Source organism: Rana temporaria, chromosome 13 (genome assembly GCF_905171775.1).
Source record: "Rana temporaria chromosome 13, aRanTem1.1, whole genome shotgun sequence".
Lineage (NCBI taxonomy): Eukaryota > Metazoa > Chordata > Amphibia > Anura > Ranidae > Rana > Rana temporaria.
In genome coordinates, this window is record NC_053501.1 from 24,792,234 (window position 1) to 24,809,858 (window position 17,625).

Below are 17,625 nucleotides of genomic sequence, written 5' to 3' on the forward strand. Positions count from 1 at the left end.
ATGGTAATGAAGGCTGACCCCACGTAAATTACGTTTTTGGCTAAGGGCGCATGCGCCGTCCGTGAACGTATCCCAGTACGCATGCTCCAAATTAACCCGCAAAAAGCCAATGCTTTCGACGTGAACGTAAATTACGCCCAGCCCTATTCGCGAACGACTTACGCAAACGACGGAAAATTTGACGCTGGCCCCGACGTCCATACTTAAAGCGGGAGTTCACCTGAATTTTTTTTTTTAACATTAGATTGAGGCTAATTAGGCGAAGCAGAATCGGGTGTTTTTTTTTTAAATCAATGTAGTACTTACTGTTTTAGAGATAGATGTTCTCCGTGGCTTCCGGGTATGATCTTCGGGACTGGGCGTTCCTATTTGATTGACAGCCTTCCGACGGTCGCATAAAGCGCGTCACGAGTTGCCGAACGTCGGTGCGGCTCTGTACGGCGCCTGCGCACCGACGTTCGGGAACTCGTGACGCGCTGTATGCAACCGTCGGAAGGCTGTCAATCAAATAGGAACGCCCAGTCCCGCAGCCCATACCGGGAAAGCGGCGGAGAACATCTATCTCTAAAACGGTAAGTACTGCATTGATTTAAAAAAAGACACCCGATTCTGCTTCGCCTAATTTTGCTCAATCTAATGTTAAAAATTAATTTTTCGGGTGAACCTCCACTTTAACATAGGATACGCCTCATATAGCAGGGGTAACTTTACGCCGGAAAAAGCCTAACGTAAACGACGCAAGAAAATGCGCCGGGCGGACGTACGTTTCTGAATCGGCGTATCTACCTAATTTGCATATTCCTCGCGTAAATCTAAGGAAGCGCCACCTAGCGGCCAGCGTAAATATGCAGACTAAGCTACGACGGTGTAAGAGACTTACGCCGGTCGGATCTTAGGGAAATCTATGCGTAACTGATTCTAAGAATCAGGCGCATAGATACGACCCCGCCACTCAGAGTTATGACGGCGTATCCGGAGATACGCTGTTGTAACTCCTATCTGAATCCGGGCCTTTGTGTGCATGGAGACATAGGCTAGCACAGAGGTGCTTTTATAGGCTGAAGAACCTAAATTCTTCTAATTAATCTTTGTTAGTTATACAGTAAAGAGGTGCAAGCTGAGATTGTAAAATAAAAACTCCCCTTGATTCCTTATAATAGATTATCATAGGAATGTTGGAATTATTGTACAAATGTTGCCATTGCTGTTTATGATTTGTGATTTGTCTCCATACAGGGAATGCAGCTGACGCAGTGATCTTGGAGGCCCCGTATACCAACATCCGAGATGCTGGAGCATATCACCCTTTCGGAAAGGTCTGTGATTGTAGCATAAAACTGCAACATAGAACTTCTGTATATTCTGTTATGTATATCATAATATGAGGTGATCCCACAGGTCATTGTACAGTATATTACCAGGATGTGTTATGTGGGGGAGGGGTGGATTTCTCACTTTTTATACTGTGGATCACCTCATATTATGATAAACATGTCCAAGCTAGATATGTAAATAACCTGTCACTCAAAGCAAGGATAGAGGAACGGACTTTTTATTTAGACAGGGTTGTATCTGGAAGTCTGTTAATTTTTCACTGAACAATAAAAGAGGATTGCTCAGAGCTGGATTAACTCTGTGTGACAAGACTGGGCACAGATGATAGGAAATCTTATACTTATACTCTACATTGTCGCATCAAAAAAATAAAAATAAAACATTTTTGGGTTTACATCCACTTTAAGTAAGCTAAATTTGCACTGTCAGATAGGAAGTGTATGTCAGGGTCAGAACCCCCTGCCAAGAGTCCTCTTTTCCTGCCAGTGATAGTGGGGCAGGGACCTAAAAAAACTTATTTTGCCAGAGCTGGGATTTAACACATGCTGCTAAGATTATTTGGATTAAATGGATCTCTTTCTTATATATTTCTACAAGCAGTAAATAGGACGATGGTTTTCTTTTGCTATAGAATGGCAGGGAGTGACACGTAAGGCTGATGTCCTGTTCTGACATCCCAGAGACAGAAAACTGCTAACTGTCATTGTAGTTCTGCTTTTTACCCCATTTTTGCCTTTTATACTATAACGTTCTGTCACTTTTATAGGAAGCACTAGTCACATGGTTTGTCGCTGTTGCAAGAATTGATGGGGATATTTTCAGATCTTGTCATGTGGATTTTCCATCATGTGATAACTGATATTTTTTTCTCTGGCAGATCTACCACATTTACCCCGGATTCGAATATTTTTTCCTGGACACATTTGCACTCAGCAATCATGTGTTTCCCAATGATGAAAAGTAAGTTTTTTTTTTTTCCATTTTTTTTTTTTTTGTTAGGGCTCTTTCACAGGGGTGGCTGGTAAAAAAACACGTGGCCCTTTGTTGGAACTGTAACTACAAAGCTAGGATGCTTTACTTGAGTTCAGTGGGGCACTGCAGTTGTAGCACTGTTCCATAATGTAAAATTGCTGTTTGCCTATTAAAAAAAAAAAATTTTAAAAAACAAAACTGGAGCCCCACTTTCTTCCTGGACTCCAGCAACTTTGTAAACAACAAAGGCACACTATTAGCCAGATTCAGGTACGGCGGCGCATCTTTACGGCGGCGTAGCGTATTGTATTTACGCTACGCCGCCGTAAGTCAGAGAGGCAAGTGCTGTATTTACAAAGCACTTGCCTCCTAACTTACGGCGGCGTAGCGTAAATGGGGCCGGCGTAAGCGCTCCTAATTCAAAGGATGAGGGGGGCGTGTTTTATGTAAATGGGTGGTGACCCGATGTGATTGATGGGTGCATGCGCCGTCCGTGTACATATCCCAGTGTGCATTGCTCCAAAGTACGCCGCAAGGACGTATTGGTTTCGACGTGAACGTAAATTACGTCCAGCCCCATTCATGGACGATTTACGCAAACGACGTAAAATTTTAAAATTTTGACGCGGGAACGACGGTCATACTTAACATTGACTAGGCCAACTAGGGGGCAGCTTTATCTTTACGCCAGCATACCTCTTACGGAAACGGCGTATCTTTACTGCGACGGGCACACGTACGTTCGTGAATCGGCGTATCTAGTCATTTACATATTCTACGCCGAACTCAACGGAAGCGCCACCTAGCGGCCAGCGGAAAAATTGCACCGTAAGATACGACGGCGTAGGAGACTTACGCTGCTCGTATCTTAGCCTAATTTAAGCGTATCTGGTTTCCAGAATACGCTTAAATTTGCGACGGCGTAGATTCCGAGTTCCGACGGCGTATCTACTTATAAGCCGGCGTAACTCTTTATGAATCTGGCTACATGATTTAGTCTAGCAAGGTGCAAGACACCTCCTGGGCTTAGATGTATTATTTACATCTGACAGCTTTATAGTACTTCCAGAAGACAGCTATTACTGTAGTTCCGGGAGAGTGATGCTGATCCTTCTGAGCTATGCATCCTGAAGAGGAGACTCAGTGCATCCGCTATGTCCTCCCTCCCCTCCCCTCCTCCTGCCCACTCACAGAAGACTTTGTATTATATTCACAAAATACAAAGGCTTCTCTGAATGGGCAGCAGAGGGGAGGGGTAGGCATAGCTGCTGTGTGTGCCTTTCTCCTCTCTCACCCCCCCAAGTGTCTTGACTTTAATTCCCTGCAGAGCAATAAGCCCATCAAATATAAATAAGAGAAACGCCCAGGAGATTTCATGCAGCTCCTTGGACTTAACTTATAATGTACCTTCACTTTTTACAAAGTGGCTGAATTCCTGGATACAATTTCTTAATACAATAGTGTCTGCAATCTGGCTAATGACATTCTCTGGTATGGGTCCCAATGCCATAAAAACATTAGTTCCAGGAGAGAATATTAATGGACAGTTCAAAAGTAAAAAAAAGTTATGGAGATAAGTAAAGCGAAATGTGTACAATAGTCCGGCAAGGAAGAACCTCGGGCAGGGAGGGGTGGCAGTGTGTAATTATGTGACTTCTAGAGCCTGGGAGGATATTTCCTATGAACTCAGTCTAGAGAAAATAATGTTCCGCAGTACTAAGCAGGAAGCAGAGCCTGCAAATGTAATGAGCAAACATAGCTTCCCGATGTACATACTATATATGGCAAAAAGTCTGTGAACACCAGACCATCCCATCTATATGAGCTGTTTTCTAAAAATATGGCCATGGAGTTGCCTCCATTCTTCTGGGAGGGCTTTCCACAAGTTTTTGGAGGGTGTCTTTGGGAATTTTGGCCCATTTGCGAGGTCAGGTACTGATGTTAGATGAGAAGACCTGGCTCACCATAAATGCTCCAATTCATCTCAAAGGTGTTTAGTAGGGTTGAGGTTAAGCCTCTGTGTAGGCCATTAAACCATGTCTTTTTGGAGCTGGCCTTGTGCACGGAGTACAGTAAATTGTAACAAATAGTTACTGTAAGTTTCCTTTCCTGGTGCCAGTCCATGGCAACAGATGTGGTAGTATCCCGCCATCTTGGCACCAGAAAAACAATTTTTTTTTATCAAATACTTATGTAATTTTCCCATTCCTGGCACCAATCCATGTCAGCATACTACCACGTGTATACTGCTATGCAGGGCCGATCCTAGGCAGGGTGTACAGGGTGCTTTGCACCCAGGCGCCTGCAGAGGTGGGGGCGCCAAAGTGCCAGAGTTCTCCCCTCCCTCCTTCTCTCCTTGTTTGTGTCCGTCCAGAACTAGTGTTCTGAGCATAGGTGTGTGTCTGTCCAGAACTGATGTGTGAGCATTAGGGAGCCCGTCCAGCCTGGCAGTGCTCGGGGGAGGGGCCGCTCCTCTTCCTGACACAAGGGTTCTAGTTTTCAGTGGCTGCTGAGTGCTGATGTGCAGGAATGAATTCCTCACACTGGGAGTCTTGGATCTGGCACTGTCTCCACCAACTCCAGTTGGAATGCCTCCCCATCCCATCTCGGGCTGCACAGAGAGAGAACCAAGGTGAGTCACAGTGTTCAGTGTGCTGGCATCCCCAGCATCCCTTTACATGTGCTCTGGGCTGCCCCTGCTCTAGATGTTTTATGGCATGATAGATTGCATAGGATACACAGCCCCTGCCCATCTCCTGTACTATGTCTGCAGTTTCTGACCATCTCCTGTACTATATTTGCGGTCTCTGACCACCTCCTTTACTATCTCTGCAGTTTCTGACCATCTCCTGTATCATGTCTGTAGTATGTCTGGGGGCTCTTTCTAACAGACTCTCTAACAAATGCCCTCTCTGTGTCCATCAGAGAGGCCCCCCTTCAGGTCCCAATAAAGTACTCTACTTCTCTTCCTGTATTTTGTTTATTGTTAAGAGATCATGCAAGTATCCCAGGGTAATGAAGATTTCGTGGGGGAGCATATCTGTGGTGGAGTCATTGCCATAGAAACATTTGTAAGGGGAGGAGATAGTAAAACAACCACGCCCATGTGGGGGCACCAGAAATATTTCTGCACCCAGGCGCCTGTGACCCTAGGATCGGCCCTGCTGCTATGTTGGCCCAGAAATAAGTTTTTTCCCTAAACTGTTCCCACACATTTGTCTTCCTTGTTTTGCTGTAGTACCCTTCACTGAAAACCTCCGAGCTCAATCATTTGGAGGGTTGTCCATATCTGTTTGGCCAAATATTTTTATTATTTTTACAAAGTATAATGGATACAAGGTTTCCAAATATTATTTGCCCGAAGCTGATAATACGAATACCTATCATGCCAAAAATATAACAGACTTTTTTATGGCCATTGTTCTGCAGCATTAAAACCATGACCAGTCCACTCATGATCCTTCATGCCGAAGATGACAACGTTGTTCCTGTGTCTATGGGAAAAGAGGTGAGTTTGTGGGTCCAAATATATTGAATCTCTCCAATCTGTAGGCGGTGGACTACATTGAACAGCTTTGTATCACTAATTAAATTGACAAAAAAAAATCTGGTTTAAAAAAAGAAAATTCTATCGAAGTATGTAATCTTAACTAAAAAAAAAAAAAAACATCTATTACTCCACTTTTTTGTTTGCTGTAAAAACATAGCCACATTGTATGAAGAAACACGGGGCCAGATCCACGTAGCGGATCGTATTTTTATGCAGGCGTAGCGTATCCTAGTAACGCTACGCCGCCGCAACTTTGAGAGGCAAAGCATTTGCCTCTAAAGTTACGGCGGCGTAGCGTAATTCTCCTGGCGTAAGGGCGCGCAATTCAAATCTATGTGATGGGGGCGTGTTTTATGTTAATACTTTGTGACCCGACGTAAATGACGGGTTTTTTTGAACGGCGCATGCGCCGTCCTTGGGGGTATCCCAGTGCGCATGCTCGAAATTAAACCGTAACAAGCCAATGCTTACGACGGTGACGTCATTCTACGCAAATCCCTATTCGCGAACGACTTACGCAAACGACGTAACATTTTCAAAATTCGAAAAATAGCAGGGGTAACTATACGCCGGAAAAAGCCCAACGCAAACAACGTAAAAAAAATGCGCCGGCCGGACGTACGTTTGTGGATCTGCTCTATTTTTTTCTCGTAGTTTTTCACATCGCCATTTTTCTTTTGTGGATACAAAACAGAGATACGACGCGGGAACTTTGAAATTACGCGGCGTATCCATAGATACGCCAGCGTAATTCGTTTGAGGATTTGGCCCACAGTAGCCACCCTTCCTTACTTGCTCTCAAGATGGACTATGGGATGTGTAGTGTGCACAGAGCAGTGTACATGACCGCAACTAATCTGCATTGCTTTTTAATAAAAGTATCCTGCGATTTAGGTAAGTGGGGGCAGTTTCGGGGATGTTGTTGTGCCCATGCTGTTCTACCCTAAATAAGAGTGTAACAATAAACATGATCTAAAACCAGGCCTTAGCCTTCAGGGTACATTCACACCAAGTGCGGTGGGGCTGCGCTGGGCAGCGAAGTCCCACCACAAGATCAGGGCCGTCTTTAAGGCAGGGCAAAAGGGGCAGCTGCCCTGGACCCTGTCATTGTTATGGGGCCCAAAGAAGCTGCCTCATACTTGCCAACTATCCTGGTTTGAATTCCCTTGATGTTTTAGTCCTGTGCTGTGTCCTGATATCTCAGTGGGAAGTTTTGTTACTAATGCTGCCCAGCTCTGCCCTATTGTTGTGTAGGGATGACTCGCCTGCAGACCCTGTGTTTACATGTAAATAACCGGCATTCATGTGTAAACTGTGACGGTATTCATATGTAAATAGTGGTGTCGGGTGGAATTGATATACATATAAATGCCATCTTTATTTACATATCATGCCCCCCTAAAGGTCGTATCCACTATCACCTATACTCAATGCTGCTGGATCCCTAGGAGTTTTCTGTCTATTGACGGGTCCGCTCACCTCCCCAGTCCATGGTGTGCAGGCAGTGAGGAGATGATGTGCTGTAACCTCTAGCAACCAATCAGTGAGCAGTATTACTGTACAGTAATCTCTAGCAATCAATTAACAATCAGAAATCATGTGCTGTAACCTCTAGCAACTAATCAGTGAGCCGTGATGTGTGCTGTAACCTCTAGCAACCAGTCAGTAAGTGGTAATGATATGCTGTAACCGTTTGCAACCAATCACTGCCTGATCCGATATAGTAAACTGATTTTGAGTCTAGATGCTATTTATTGTATGTCTCAGAGCAGGTGAAGAGCGAAATTTGGGGGGGCCCCAAGAATTTTTTTGCCCAGGGTCCAATCAATATTAAAGACGGCCCTGCACAAGATAAGGCAAAATGCCTCCTCTCTCGTCGGTTCACACTGCTGTGTTAAAGCGGAAGGAAACCCATCCAGAAAACATTTCATTTCCAGCTTGTGCCGGAAATGCAACTGTAACGAGAACCTTGCTCGCTCGCTTCCGCTCCCCCGACACTCCTCTGCTACTATTGAGTCAGCTTGCAGATCGCAACGTCTGATGGTTCGGTCATCCAAGGCTCCGGGATCCAAACTACAGCTATGTGCTGTTCGGAATCCATTAGAACAAACACCAGGCAGGCTGTATGTAAGTTCAAACAGGAAGACCTTTATTAGAAGCACACAACACACTTTTATACATAATTTGGAACATCCCGCCCCCAACAACCGCTTTCCTATTGGTCAATTGTAAAGTACATGCAGTTCTCCTTCAGGTCCTCTTACCAATGCAAATGAGGACTTGAAAATGGGTTCAGCAGGGATTGGTCCGATAGCTTGAGTAGAAGGACTGCTATGTGTAATGAGACAGAAGCCCCAGGGGGCAATCAATGTACACAATAGCCACACAGAACAATGGAGCTGTCTGGCACCTTAAGACAGAGCAAAAGACCCCCCACTGTGTAACAGATTTCAAGGAAGAACACTTCCGCATTCCAAGGTCCATGACAGCAACACTCCCATTGGTTGTGCTCTCAACCAAACTGTCAAACCATCCAATGGCTGGTGTCATAACTGATCACATGTGCAGCATCATGGCAGTTGAAGATTAAACAGAGGCAAAGATGACAGCTTTCTTGTCTAAAAACAATAGGGGCGGGTTTGCTTACACTTTAAGGGTTCTACTTGCAGCTCCTTAGGGGGTGCGCTACATATTTTGGGGTTTTACAACTTTCTTTACTTTTTTTTTACAGCTGCATGAAATCGCCATAAACTCGCGTCATCCTAGGGACGTGAAGCTGGTACTGTACCCCGCCAACCTGGGCTACAAACACAAATATATTTATAAAGACCCCAAACTGTCAGAGAAGCTTTGGTGAGTACAGTATATTGTTCTTAAATCGGGTTCATGTAGATAGGTTTTGATTTTCTGTATTTGTGGCATAAAATATACAGATCTCTAGTTTGGGGTGGAGGAACTTGACTGGCCTGAACAGAGTCCTGACCTCAACCCCATAGAACACCTTTGGAATGAGTATTAGAACCGAGACTGTGAGCCAGGCCTTCTCTTCCAACATCAGTGCCTGACCTCACAAATTCACTTCTGGAAGAATGGTCAAACATTCCCATAGACACACTCCTAAACCTTGTGGACAGACTTCCCAGAAGATTAGAAGCTGTTATAGCTGCAAAGGGTTAAAACAATCAATATTGAACCATACGGACCAAGACGCAATTAAAGTTTATGTGCGTGTAAAAGGCAGGAGTCCCAATACTTTTGAGTGGGTGCAGCAGCAATAATATACACTCAGTCCATATGCGATTGAAAGAACTTGTATTGAAGTCAATAAAAAATAGTTCAGTAAGCCCAACCAGGAACATTTAGATGACAGCAGTGTGTATAGCAGAACAGATCTCAGTCAAGCTGGCAGAATGCAGCCTGGCCAGTCTGATCCCAAGTAGGGAGATTTTCAACAAAAGTGGCCGATCCCTACCGCTAATGCTGTCCCTACACTACCCACATGCTGAATGCGCACCAAACCAAGGAGACAGGGTCTTAAATGGACTCTGCCTGACCCAAGATGGCTGTCGGCATCCAGCCGGATTGCTGCCCCAGTGACCTGAAGAACCATGTTCCTCCTGACTTACTCTCCCTATGCACTGACCCTGCAGTTGAGCGCCACCTGCAGTGAAGAAAACAGACTGCACCTGCCTACAAGCTTGATGGCTTAAGCATTCTATAAAAGTAATATTTTGTTGACATTCTCTCCCAGGGCTTTCCTGAACAACGCCTGAAGCTACATCGCATTCTGAATACCAGGAGATTAAACCGGGATACTTTTTTTTTAACCTATTTTGTTTCGAAAATTTCCCAGTAAAAATAAAAAAAAAATGTGAGGACTCTGTGTTATGACCTTTGGATGTTACTTTTCACATGGATTCCTACACTCAGTGCATCTCCTGGATCCACCTGTATATATGGTGTGCCCTATAGCAGCAGATCTATGGGGGCAATATAGTAAGACTGATATACAGAGAAGCTGTACATAGTAACCAATTAGCTTCTAACTTTAGCTTGTTCAATTAAGCTTTGAGAATAAAACCTGGAAGCAGATTTGTTGCCATGCGCAGCTGACCAGCCATTTTAGTAAATCTTCCCCACTGTGTTCTTCAGCAACAGTAGATAAGGCTGGGGGACCCAAGCATCAGCAAGAACCTGTCCATTAGGACAAAGTATTTGCCATCTGGGGGGCTTTAAATAAATATATATATATATATATATACACACACACACAGGCTGGTAGAAACCAAAGTAGAATTATTCTTCAGCATCATTACTTAAAGACTTTGTACACTTTACATTTTTTTTACAGTTTTATTCTCAGTTGCTCTTACATGGTGTCTGCAGTTTGTAGTGTCACTCATGCCTGATCAATTCCCCTGTATCCATTCACTTAGCTTGTACTCCTTCACCAGAAGAACAGACAACTTCTTGCTCTGGGTCACACTGTGTCCAATGCATCCCTCACAATTTCTTGAAATCACATTAGCACTCCTGCATTTGTGATAAAAAAACATTTTTTCCAGGATGGTGATCTTTGTTTCTCAGTTTGTGTCTGTGTCAGAGCTAATCACTGTTTAGTTCTCACCTGCAGAACACAAGCCTGGAAGACCCAGGGATATGTAGTTTCTTCACAGGAGGGGTTGGTTTTTAGGTTAGCGTTCATACACTGATCTTTGTAGTGCCATGCCACGTCTTATGTAACTCAAAAACTGAAAACTTCTGGCATCAGAATGTGAACATTTAATCAACTATAGAAGTGGTCTTCAAACTGAGGCCCTTTGCCAGCTTTTCTTTAGCCCTTGGGGCATTATTCCCCCTGGCAAAGTAGTAGTCCTCTTACTGACACCAACGACGGGGCACTAGTTTTCTTCTCTCCCCTGTGATGGGTCACAATTCCTTCCACCAATAATGAGGCATTTACTCCCACTGATGCCATAACTTTTTTTTCTCCCACTGGCCAGTCTAGCTCCTAAAGTATGAAGTATAGTAAACTGTCCCTTGCTAATAAAGTTTGGAGACCCCCCCAATGTACTCTAGGGCAAACAAATGACACTGCAGCTAGGAAGGTTTATTTTACCTTTAATGCAATAAATAAGGGGGGGGGGGGGGGGTCGGAGGAGCACCTGCTTTAATCAGGAACCATTCATTCCCATTGAACAGTTTTAATTCTGGTATGTTCTCCGACTATAGCTAGCTTTGTTAGAGGAATACCTCATCACTTCACAATCAAACATAGCCAGAGTTCGGATACTCAAGAACTGCAGAATACACAGCAATTACAAGAACCCTCCCAAAACATCCTACCTTGTACTAGAGCACCAACTAACCCCAGGTTACTACAAGTAGCAGACACATAATTCCCATTGCTGTAGGCCAATGTGGGTAAATATGTGCTGTAGGCATAAGAGCCGTTTGGTCCTATCCAGTGGGTTACAGTCAGACTGGGCAACACTTAGCCCTCTAGAACAGTGTCCAACGTCAAGCTTCCTTGGGGGAATGAATTAAGAGTTAGAATTTTCCTCGCCAATAAACTTGCGCCAGCTGTTTCTAAGCACTCAAATCGGATTGTTCACATGTGAAAAAAAAAAAAAAAAAAAGAGGATCAAGATGTTGTGTCTGTATTTTGACCATCTAGAACAGGGATATGCAATTAGTGGACCTCCAGCTGTTGCAGAACTACAAGTTCCATGAGGCATAGCAAGACTCTGACAGCCACAAGCATGACACCCAGAGGCATGATGGGAATTGTAGTTTTGCAACATCTGGAGGTCCGCTAATTGCATATCCCTGATCTAGAAGTATTAAAAACATAAGTGGTCAGAGAGGTCCCTGACTGCAGCAGTTCTACATGGAACCCGCTAGCCATTTGTTGATTAGCTTCCCAGACTATTATTCTGTAAATTTCCAAAAAATAAATGGGCACAAAGCATAAGTATTCTAAATTGTTTCACATAATTACAGCTCTAACCCCCCCCCCCCCCCTCTTCCAAATTGTAATCTGGAAATTTCAACATAATGCTCTATGCAGAATTGTTAAAGCAGGGTTCCACCCAAAAATGAACTGCCGCTTATCGTGTTCCTCCCCCCTTCGGTGTCACATTTGGCACCTTTCAGGGGGAGGGAACAGATACCTGTATAATACAGGCATTTGCTCCTACTTCCACCACAGGATCTGCGCCATGTCCAGCCCTACCACTCTTCTGGGAAGAACTCTGGTCCCAGAAGACAGCAGGCACCAGTCCGGACTCTCGTATGCACAGTAGGGAACCAGGCTATGAAGCCGCAAGGCTTCACTTCCCGATTCCCTTACTGAAGATGGCGGCACCTCCACCCGGGAGCCTAGGGATGGGTCTGCTTCAGGTGAGGACATCATGGGAGCCCTGGACAGGCAAGTGTCTATATTCTAAAAGTCAGCAGCTGCAGTATTTGTAGCTACTGACCAAAAAAAAAAAAAAAAAAGCGGCACATACATACTTAGTAGGTGCGCCCACTGCTATCAGACAGTTCCAGCCCCTATCATAAACTAATATATGCTTTGCATTTGTTTCAATAAACGTTTTATTTCCTCAAATAGTGTAGCAAATAAACACCATGGGTTTTATTGAGTGCAAAATCTGGTGCAGCTGTTCATGGTAGCCAATCAGCTTCCAACTTCAGCTTGTTCAATTAACCATTTGCCTACAGGGCACTCACCCCCTTCCTGCCCAGGCCAATTTCAGTGCAGTCGCACTTTGAATGACAATTGCGTGGTCATGCAACACTGTACCAAAAAAATAAAAAAGTATAATTCCCCCACACAAAAATAGAGCCCTCTGTTGGTGGCATTTAATCACCAAGTTTTTTTTGCCAAATAAAAAAAATAAAAAATAAAAGTTCAGAAATTAAACAAAAACTTTTGTTTGTTATACAATATTGTAAACCAGTAATTTTTCACTGATGGAGGCAGGATGAGGTGGCACTGATAATTGGGACAATAAGTGCCCTTATTACCAGTGTAGATGTCCCTTTTAGAGAAGCAGGTTATCAGCTCTTATCCTCTCCTCATTCTTTCAGCGTGAGGAAAGGACTGCCGATAACCAGCATCGGTTTACCGTCATTATCAGTTAGAAAACTGCGCTGTAGCAGTCATTCAGCTACAGTGTGGATGATACGTGGTTAAAGGACATGTTCACCTTTGGAAACATGTTCACCTTTGGAAACATGTTCCCAAGCCTTCAGGATCTCCCAGATCTGCTACATCTAGGTGACAGCAAGTGGAGGACAACTGTCAAATAAAAAAAATAAAAAAAAAACACAACACACACACCAAAAACTTCTAACTTTGAAGGCTAGGTATCCAGACTAAAGTTCTTCAATAACGAAAGGATTCAATAAACTTGTCAGTCAATAATTTTAACAATACATATAAACCGTTTCTCTTTAATGATGGTGGCAGATTAGTAAACGTTTTCCAGATATATGCACAGAATAGATGTAAAAGACAATTTTTGTTCAGAGGAGAAAACACGAGCAGCGCTGGTTGGCAGAAATACAGGTAACCAATCTGAAAAATAAGCAAAAACCGCTTTGATACATAAAATCTGTATAAACCTTCTACATGGCACATGTACAGTGCATAAAGAGATTTTTTTGCTGAACAAAAGTACATAAGCAAGTTCTTCCCGAATCTGAAAATTGTGAGCTTTGCAGACAAAGAGCAATGTGCAGAGTCCAGGATCCCATGGTAAGCATTGGCATATTGCTGGATCTCGTTTATTCAAACCAGACTGGTTGCCATGAGTTCCTGCACTCTGCTACCTCATTTAACACCATGGTGTTAAAGCACTACAGGTGCTCTGGAACTTCATGCCTGTCTTGCCAGTGACCCAAGACATCATGGTAAAGCCCTTTTCGCAGCGGGGGCAGCAGCTTTCACATCCTCAACAGTATCTCTGGGTTCGTTGGGTGGTGGGATCTTCAAGTCAGAGGGCTCTACCCCCCAGATGTCCCGGGCATACTCCTTGATGGTTCTATCACTAGAAAACTTCCCAGATGCTGCAATGTTCTTGATGACAACTTTGGTCCATTCTTTTGGATTCTAGGAGCAAAAAATAATAAAAAAATCACATAAACAGAAAATACAGTGCAACATTCCTGCAGTCTTAAAAGAAAAAGGTAACCTAAAAAAAAAAGCGTTAAAAACACACAAGTATAATCAGTCTGTAATATGCAGTAAAACATGCTTGTTCTACTCAGTGTGGAACCTAAGGGGTTGATACTCTGCATTGTGTAAAAAGGCTGCTTGATCCTGTATGCACAGACCGACCCCCCCCCCCCACTGTCCCCCTCACAAGTCCAGATAATACAATCTTTGTAGTCGGGCTGCACATGCAAAGTTGGGTGTGTATTGCTAGAGATTTTTCTTAGGGGAGTGCATCAGCATTGAACAGGGCCAATCAGCACTGACCAGACAGAGGGTCAGGAGCCCTGCAACCTCATTTGACAGCTTAGTGCAGTATGAAAACTCCTCCTACAAGCCCTTTACCAGGAACTGATACAAATCACAAGACTGCTGATGAGAAGGCATTTCGCCATTTATATTTACTAAAATTGCATTTCCATGTACAATGCGAGACCAAATTTAGCAAATGCAGGGCTTAGTAACACTTTAAAACAGACAAAAAAAAAAAATTTTTATATATATATATATATATATATATATATATATATATATATATATATATTATATATATATATATATATATATTAAATAAAAATTGGACAATTTGCTATGGTATTGACATTACTTTGGCATGTAGAGCAGAAGACAGCAGCCCTGGATAGAGGGTGGGAACTGCTGAGTTAATTCTTCACATTAACAAGCCAATGATTGGTTGCTAGGTGGTCCTAGCAACCAATTACATGCTGTTAACTCTGACAGCTCCCACCCTCTTTTCAGCACTGCCGCGTCTCCCACTGTGTACAGAAATGTTCAGTTTCCTGCTCTGTTAACTGACAGAGGCAATCTGGCACTGGGTGTCACCCCTCTGGTGGGCGTAACCCAGTGTGGTATATACCCCCCATAGAGACACCACTGAGCGGGATTAATGGATGCCACCAATGGGTGCAAAGGTGGACAGAAACCCTGGTGACCTCCTGTGGAACCCCAGTTGAGAAACCCCTTTGTGCTATGCAGAGTGTAATAGGAGCAAACTGTATGTAGATTAGGGGGAGAAGTAGTCATACATGGGCCCCATCAAAGCTGCACCATGTAGGTTACTGACCTTGTACAGGGCGCTGACCTTCTCCTGGCTCTTCACATAAGCTTCATAGTCTGCAAATACTTTAAACCTGAAGAAATGCAGAAAGTAACATTAGTGCAAACAAGTTTCAGTGGACTTTCACACAATGGATGATCTTGCATAAGTTGTGCCGTACATAAACAGGAATGCTTTGCATGTTGCTAAAACTCAGTCCAATAAGTTACTCACCTATCATGATCGAAAAGCATGTTGACTATGTCTTTGAAAAGGTCGGGCTTTGTGGGAGAGAAAAAGCCGTTTTGTATCTGGTCAATAACTTTCTTGAGCTCTGGAAGTTTTTCATAGTAATCTCGTGCATTGTACCTGAAAAAGGCAATATTAGTAAGAAATCAAAATCTGAAGAAAAAAATAAAAAAATAAAAAAGAAATTAAAGCAAAATAGTGTACAGGAGAGGAACAGTTTGAATGGCAGCATATAGGGGGTATAGTCTTGTAGGGCAGTTTACAGGAATAGTTGGGCACTGTACTGGGGGGGGTCTGTAGGGCAGACAGGTGTCAGGGCACTAGGAAGAGCTTTTTCTCTCATACCTGCAGTGTACACCTGCAGTGTACACCTGCAGTAACCAGCTACACAGTGTGCAGATTGTAGCTGTGTGTGAAATAAACACAAAGGAGGACGATGAGGACGAGGACGAGGTCTTGTTGCCTGTGCACAGACAGTTTACACTGCAGGGATGGACTATGGTCAGGCACAGCAACCCGGGGTGGCCGGCAAAATTAAGTGGCTGAGCTGCAGTCCAGCAAGTGTTAACATGCCACTGCCACATTAGTACTCTGCCACAGTGCAGCAAAAATTACACCAGAGGTTGCAATTGGTGGGTAGTACAGGCATTCAAGAGGCTACATATGGCCTCGGAGCTGCCCGTCACTTGCCTGTGAAAATTGATAAAACGGTAATTGCTTCTCAGAGGGGAGGCAGTGACAACAGTAAGTGTAAATTCCATCAGAGGACCTTTCAGGCTAGTGCCTCCTAAAGTTAAGGCGACGGTGTACCATCTTTCCAGCTTAAGAAATGGCACATTGTAGTTGGTACACTGGAATAAATGTAGCCATCTCAGCATGCACATCAGTTTCTTCATACTTCATAGAGAGGCCATGTGTTGAGAGCGAGACAAAAAAAAAAAATATAGTGCCAAAGTCTATTGCAATGTACTCTTGTACATGGATCTAGTGTTGTCAAACAGCCAAGATTGTAATTTTAGCATACTTTTTCAAAGTAGGATTTTAATTTCTCTAAATCCTAGGACAGGCTCTGCCTCAGAGAAAGGACATATGATAAGTGGTGTATACATCACACTGGACACATTTAGAACATACCCCTTTTTGTCCATCTCAGCCACATCCTCAACTCGCATTCCAAAGATGAACAGGTTCTCCTCTCCGGCCTCCTCTGCCATCTCCACATTGGCACCATCCATTGTACCAATAGTCAGCGCTCCATTCAACATGAACTTCATGTTCCCAGTGCCAGAGGCCTCAGTGCCGGCTGTGGAGATTTGTTCTGACAAGTCTGTGGCCGGGATCACTGTCAACGCAACACAAGAGATTATATTTCTGCAATGATGGTTTGCCAAAACTTTAGACTCTCAAACCAAAATTTAACAAAATACAAATAAATATCACATCCAATTTTGGGTAAAGTGTAGCAGAAATAAAATGCGTTCGATTTTTGTCTGACTCCATTGAGGGAATTTTCCCCTCACCTTCTGCCTTTACAGGCATATGAACATGTAATGGCATCCTAGTCTTAGTCCGTAGGGCATACCTCCCAACTTTGAGATGGGAATGAGGGACACCTATTAGCAAAAATATGCAGGCATAGGACACACCCCCTTAAAGGAGCAATATACAGAAAAAAAAAATTGTTAAACCCACTAGTTATCACTACTATTCCTTTATGTTGGCTTTTAAAATTTACAAATGTAGCAATCCAGAAATCGGATGAAAGGTTTAGCACTGGGAAACCTTTTGATAGATAAAAAGTGCATTTTATATACAACTATACAGATCAGACCAAAATGAGGGACAAATGAGGGACATTTCTCCGAATCAGGACCAGTCCCTTGGAATCAGGGACAGTTGTGAGGTATGCATAGGGTTAAATATCGAGTTGGCCCACCTTTGGCTTGTTTTCTGTCCCGACTAGAAGTAAGGAAGACAAATAGGGAGACAGATGGCAAGAAAAAGCCTGACCAGTGGATTTAGTGCTTCCCAATCCTCACTCCATCCAATACCAAGAAAAATGGTTGCTGGAGCTGGGCTTTAAATAAGTGATGACCCATAATGCAGTGCTGACAATCTGGTTATGTAACCTCTAACCCCCAGTCTGGAGGACTACCGACTAGTATTACCAATTACTGGGCAGGTTCACAAAATGCCTCTGCAGGCAAGGCTTTGTGTATAATGGATGGGTTTGTTTTAAAT

The 17,625-nt window shown here is 43.6% G+C and overlaps 2 protein-coding genes across 2 annotated transcripts in view; one reads left to right on the plus strand and one right to left on the minus strand.

The window, feature by feature from the left end:
- ABHD12B (abhydrolase domain containing 12B) overlaps positions 1 to 9,740 on the plus strand; it is a 30,722-nt gene extending 20,982 nt beyond the window's left edge. Inside the window, exons 9-13 of the mRNA XM_040332184.1 lie at positions 1,237 to 1,316; positions 2,213 to 2,295; positions 5,737 to 5,815; positions 8,589 to 8,710; positions 9,609 to 9,740. Of these exons, the coding sequence (XP_040188118.1) occupies positions 1,237 to 1,316; positions 2,213 to 2,295; positions 5,737 to 5,815; positions 8,589 to 8,710; positions 9,609 to 9,630 (386 nt within the window). The 3' untranslated portion in view covers positions 9,631 to 9,740. The remainder of the gene's footprint in view (positions 1 to 1,236; positions 1,317 to 2,212; positions 2,296 to 5,736; positions 5,816 to 8,588; positions 8,711 to 9,608) is intronic.
- A 3,546-nt stretch (positions 9,741 to 13,286) lies between these two features.
- The window catches only part of PYGL (glycogen phosphorylase L), a 47,361-nt gene continuing 43,022 nt past the window's right edge, over positions 13,287 to 17,625 (minus strand). The window contains exons 17-20 of the mRNA XM_040333144.1: positions 16,519 to 16,726; positions 15,370 to 15,504; positions 15,163 to 15,229; positions 13,287 to 13,976 (exon numbers count right to left, since the gene is read on the minus strand). Of these exons, the coding sequence (XP_040189078.1) occupies positions 13,773 to 13,976; positions 15,163 to 15,229; positions 15,370 to 15,504; positions 16,519 to 16,726 (614 nt within the window). The 3' untranslated portion in view covers positions 13,287 to 13,772. The remainder of the gene's footprint in view (positions 13,977 to 15,162; positions 15,230 to 15,369; positions 15,505 to 16,518; positions 16,727 to 17,625) is intronic.